General features: G+C 37.4%; 1 protein-coding gene across 1 annotated transcript in view; it reads right to left on the bottom strand.

Moving 5' to 3' along the window:
* The window catches only part of NF1 (neurofibromin 1), a 273,599-nt gene that overhangs the window by 9,291 nt on the left and 258,316 nt on the right, over positions 1–5,992 (bottom strand). The window contains exons 55-57 of the mRNA XM_012648327.1: positions 5,653–5,795; positions 5,240–5,286; positions 3,857–4,073 (exon numbers count right to left, since the gene is read on the bottom strand). Of these exons, the coding sequence (XP_012503781.1) occupies positions 3,857–4,073; positions 5,240–5,286; positions 5,653–5,795 (407 nt within the window). The remainder of the gene's footprint in view (positions 1–3,856; positions 4,074–5,239; positions 5,287–5,652; positions 5,796–5,992) is intronic.

Genomic DNA, 5,992 nt, shown 5'->3' with positions numbered 1-5,992 from the left:
AGGCGTGAGAGCCACCGCGCCCGGCCCCATTTATATATTTTTAAATGTGGACTTATAGCTGGTGACTGATGAAGTACCACCAGAATTTTTTACTTAAGTAATGGCTAATTGCTATGGCAGGTGGAAGTTCATGAATCTCTTCTTTTGTTGATTTGTTAGCAGAGAATGTCGGAGATCAAAAGAAAATATAGCTTAGTAAACTGATCATGCTAAGTACCAAAGACGTAGAAAGCAGAGTAGTATTATATTAACATGGAAAATTTGCAGCAAAGGGTCGACTGTGTATAAATCAGCAGCTTTTGCTTTTCGAAATAGGGCAACCTCAGAGTCTTCATTTCCTTAAATCTCAGTAGACTGGGGGCAAGCTGATGTTGGGCAAGTCACACTTATGCTCCATTTCAAGGCTTCTTTATTGTGTTTTATTTTTAATTTTTTAAGAGATGGGGTCTTGCTCTGTCACTCAGGCTGGAGTGCAATAGCACTGCCATAGGTCATTGTAATCTTGATCCCCCCACCTCAGCCTCCTGAGTAGCTGGGACTACAGGCATGCACCACCATGCCCGGCAATTTTTTTTTTCTTCTTTTTTTTTAAGATACAGGGTCTCACTATGTTGTCCAGGCTTATAATGAGCTCCTGTCCTCAAGTGATCCTTCCACCTCAGCCTCAGTAGCTGGGATTACAGGAGTAAGCCATCTTGCCAGCAGAGCTTCTTAAAATACTACAACTTGGGACTTGGGTACTGGGAGTGGAGGTAAACAAATATTTTGATTTCTATACAGCTAAATAGCAAAGTTGAAATGTTGGATCGAGTTAGGAATTTGGATAAGACTCATTACTTCTTTTAGTCCTTTGATATCAGCAAGCTCTACTCCACAAAGAAATCAGGAGATAAGATTATAAGATTACATAAACCTAAAGATATGAAGCAACAGACCTAATCCAAAGTATCAACTATTACCACAAAGAAGTATTCCGTAAGAGCAAACGATAAAAACATAGTAATGGTACCTAGATAAATAGGATCCTTTTGTGGACACGAGCCCACAATTTAGACATATAAATGACTTTCATGGGAGAGTAAAGTTACTTTTGAAAAGATAAACCCTTTCTCCAAAAACATGCAGTAAAACAATCTGGCAAACCAAAGGACCTACAATTTAGAGATAGGAAAAGTGGAACTGGTGGGCAAAGATGGTGGAAATCCCCCTAACAATTAGTCTGGGTTAAAAAAAGCCAATAAAAACAACTTGGGCCGGGCGTAGTGGCTCACACCTGTAATCCTAGCACTCTGGGAGGCTGAAGTGGGAGGATGGCTTCAGGCTAGGAGTTGGAGACCAGCCTGGGCAATAACCCATCTGTACAAAAAAACAGAAAAATCAGCCAGGTGTGGTGGTGTACTCCTGTAGTCCCAGCTATTCGGGAGGCTGAGGCAGGAAGATTGCTTGAGCCCAGGAGTCTGAGGCTGCAGTGAACTATGACGATACCACTGCACTCTAGCCCAGGTGACAGACCAAGATTCTGTCTCCAAGAAAAACAAAAGAAAGAAAAAAAAGAAAAAAAAAAAAAACCCCAAACGAAGACCAACATAGACAGAGTCTACTAATTTTCTAATTGTGATCAACCATTATAAACAACAACCCAGTAAATAGCTCTACAGAAGAAAAGAACTGGTGAATTTCAGGTAAGGCAGACAAAAGAAATAGGAGAAACAAACATACAAAGAATAAATAAATAAATGAAGAAAGGAAGCCAAAGTAGACAGACAGACAGGCATGGAAGGCAATGAACGTCGTAGAAAGAGCACAGGCCTTCGTTCTAGATAAGAACTGTGTAATAATTAACTTAGCTCTTCTAAAACTCAGTTTCCCCATTGCACACAACATTGTGAGCCTAGACTTAAATTATCTGTATGGACTCCCAGCTCCAAAATGCTAAGAGTTTATTATGGGGGACGCAGGAAGGAAAGAATTCAGTGGCTGCAGTATCTGGAAGAAAGCAGATTTTAAGTTTTGCCCTGAAATGCTGAAATGCTGATAATGGGGCAGGCCCACAGACAGTGTTTCTTAAACTCTAGCGTGCATAAGGATCACCTGGGATGTTTATTAAAATGCTGATTGGCTGGGCCCCAGTCTTGGAGTTTTTTGTGCAGGTCTGGGGTAAAACTCCAGCATTTGCATTTCTTTTTTTTTTTTTTTTGAGACAGTCTCATTCTTTTGCCTGGGCTAGAGTGCCCTGGCGTCAGCCTAGCTCACAGCAACCTCAAACTCAGGGGCTCAAGCAATCCTGCCTCAGCCTCCTGAGTAGCTGGGACTACAGACATGCACCACCATGCCCGGCTAATTTTTTCTATATATTTTTTAGTAGTCCAATTAATTTCTTTGTATTTTTTTAGTAGAGATGGGGTCTTGCTCTTGATCAGGTTGATTTCGAACTCCTGAGCTCAAACAATCCGTCCGCCTCGGCCTCAGCATTTGCATTTCTAACAAGCTTCCCAGTGATGCTGCTGGTGTAGGACTACACATGGAGAAACGGTGTCCTAGAGAATAAGTGGCAGAGGGCAAATGAATATGGATATTTGGGGAAAAAAGTTGGCTAGGCGGCTCTTATTTCTTGGTAGGAAAAAAGGATTGATTACCTGTAAGGTGACTGATACACAGATTCTGGAATAACTTGTTTTCTCTGCTGACCAAAGATTTGTTGTTGACCAAAGCTTAATAGTTGAATATAGTTATTTTATAAAACAGTTTATAATATGAATTGGGTATCATACTTGCTAAATTCTTCAAAACTTCAACCTTCACAACTATATAAATGGAAATTTTCATGTAAAATTGGGATCATAAGCTGGACATTCTACTTATGGATCTTGAACACCACAGAAGAGTTATATCATTTGATTTTTTAAAAGAAAATCCATGCTAACACTTACAAAAACTATGTGTAGTAACTTTTTCTTAAAGAATGATGTGCTTTATATAAGAACTTTTCAGATAATGGAACTTGAAATGAAAAAACTTTCTCATATTTTAAGCATTTTAGAAGGATATCTTTCTGTATAGAAAACACGTCTTTCATTACCCACTGTCATCTTAATTCAAACAACAGCCCAAGTTCTATCATGAATAACACCTCTGGGACCAGAGTTGTATGAAACCATTCACTTTGACACTGAATGGACCCAGAGTTCTGTAGGTTTGTCATCTCTGCTGTCTTGTTTATCTCAGTCCCACAGAAGCTATTAGCTATTATTATTTCTCACTGTATTCACCTCTAAGTTGCATGTTAAATTGGTATACTTTTCTTACTTGGACTTAACAGTGACTCTACAGAACGGAATAGGCTTATAGGCTTTAAGAAGTTATTTTCTTGAGATGACTTTTTTATAGTTGTTTATTTACTACCAGATTTTCAGGTTGGTTGAGTTGTTGCTGGCAGTAGGGAAGTGGGCGCTATTAGACTTTTGTGTATTTTTTTGATACAGAATGCAGAATCAGAGACATGGAAGCCTTAGGGCAATGTTAGTATAACTAGTAAAGGAATTATAGTTCTGTTCACTTACAGGGTAAGGTGGCTTAGGTCACTCTTCTTTCCAAAACTCTCAAAAACTTATCAACCTTGGAATACCATGTGAACATTCTAAACATTTCACTGTCTTACATACAACTTGTTTGAAAGTAGAAAGCTTTATAGAGTAACAAAATTCAAGTCAGCTACAAGATAAAGAAGAAATGTAATACGGTGAATCTCATGAGGAAAAAGAGCAAAATCTTCTATGAACTGATCACAAGGGAATTCCTAATGTTGGTATCTTAATATTATTGCTCAAAGTTATATAAAGAGATCATATTTACTGACCTGGGGAATGCTGGGAAGTTGCAAGTGAGGTCATGGAATTAGAGAGGTTAAGGTTGGCAGTGATACTAAGCTGGCTCTGCAGTGCAGGAGGGTAAGGAGATGTGGGTGTCAGGAGGGACTCCTCACTGGTTTCTTCATCAATTCCAGGCAAGTACGTGTCAATCAAGGCATCAAGAAACTTAACAATAAGCTCAGCATAGTCTGGGATTTGTGTTTGCTGTAACGGAAAATAGGAAATTATTTTAGCTCCTTTTTTTTTGTAAATTCCCTCTGAAGCCAAAAAAGATTAATTCAATTTTTGTTTTGGACTTAATTTTCTATTTTTCTTCCTTTGTTTATACTACTTGATCACTAAAAAAAAGGGATCTGGAGTAACATTTATAGACTACCACAGGACTTACAACTGGGAGTTCTATTCAGCTTACATTTAAAGCTTCCAGATGAACCTTTAATTTCTGAAAGCCATGTACAAGACAGACTGAATTTAATACTGAGACAATATAATTATCAGGAATGATGTGTAGCCAATTTTCCAAAATGGAGAAAATGAGCAGAACATCGTCATTCCAACTGCCATGAGAATACGTCCACTCACTAGACACTGTGAAGCGCTCAGAGGGTTACTGGCAATCTAACTACAAAAACTTCTGTGTGACATACTTATTTCTGGGACTTTAGTGACAGCCTTTGCCTGTCAATGGATATTCAGTAGCAGTGAAATGAAATAAACTAAATATCCAGTTCTTAAATTGGAACAAGTTTTAGACAATTCATGTTGATCTAGTACCCTTTGTACCTAGAACACTGCACTAGGTACTGTTCAGGGAAGAAACAGAAGTCCTGCCTTCAAGGAACTTTGATCATTTTGGAGAAAGATCATTTACAGAGAAAATAATTAAACACTGTTATGTAGCACTACCAAAACTCATGCCAATCAAAGAACAAGCTGAATAGGAGCAAGTGAGGATATATCTAGAGAGGAATGAATCTAATCCAACAGATTGGAAGTAGAAATGTTTTCATGAGGTAGATTTTAACCATAGGCGATGTTTCTTGCTAGTCACAAGTTAAGTGCATGCATTAAGACTATCAAATACATAAGGGACTAAGGACAGAAAAGTTTTACAGAGGTTTATCATACCCTTCTGAAAAGATGACCATAAATTGAGTTTTTTTTTTTTTTTTTTATAAAAATGAAAATACAAACATATTAAAGGTGCTGTCTCTTGGAAAAAATCCTGTGGTGAAAAACTTTTCATAAAAATAGCATATGCTTCTGAGTCATTGTTCTGGTGCTCAGCATATTGTGTGTTTTAAAGCAGGCATGGAATGTGGATAGAAATTTTTGTTTTGTCAAAAGTTAGAAAAAATATATTTTCTTACCTTTGAAAAGGGTCCTGCAAACCTCCATAAGCCATTAAAACCAAAACCTGCAACAAATCAAATGTCACTCTTATAACAAGTAAGACATCTTTTAATCATAACAAAAATTAAATAAGTTGTATGGTTGATGATACACAAAACCTATGCACATACTGACAACATGTTTGAGAAAGAGTGTCAAAGCAGACTAAAACCTACATAAAATATATTCAGCATAAAACCACATTTTAATTTTAAAAAGTTGTCAACCAGTTATTAATATATTGAATATATAATTGAGAATCAGAAAATGGCCTTTGGAAAGAAAAGTATGAACAATCCTATCCCTTATAAAGAATTCTGTAGTCAGTGCATTCTACAGCAGTGCGCGTGTTAGCAAGTTCAACCATCCTTCTCCCGATACGTTTATTTACTTTGCAGGTAAGATGTTTGGTATTGTGGTGGGGACTCTTCATGGTATACCACACTCTGCACAATTCCATGGATCGGATTTAACAAATTTGGATCTTGGCACAGTGACAACAGGGTGTTGATCTTAGAGTCCAACAAATTGTGCCTAAAGAAATAAAAGTCAACAGAGGAACATTTTAGAGGAAAATTAAAATATATACTGGAAAACATAACATATATTCCCGAGAACAATGTGGCAAAATTGAAGGGAGATGAGTACTTTTTACTTTCTGGTGCATTTCTACATTTTCCAAATTTTTTATAATCAGAGTGTGAGTGAGTGAGTGAGTGAGTGAGTGAGTG

This window comes from Propithecus coquereli, unplaced genomic scaffold, assembly GCF_000956105.1.
Source record: "Propithecus coquereli isolate 6110/MARCELLA unplaced genomic scaffold, Pcoq_1.0 Scaffold281, whole genome shotgun sequence".
In the NCBI taxonomy this organism is placed as follows: Eukaryota; Metazoa; Chordata; class Mammalia; order Primates; family Indriidae; genus Propithecus; species Propithecus coquereli.
The sequence above is the reverse complement of the archived record's forward strand: the minus strand, read 5'-3'. Positions and strand labels throughout refer to the sequence as shown.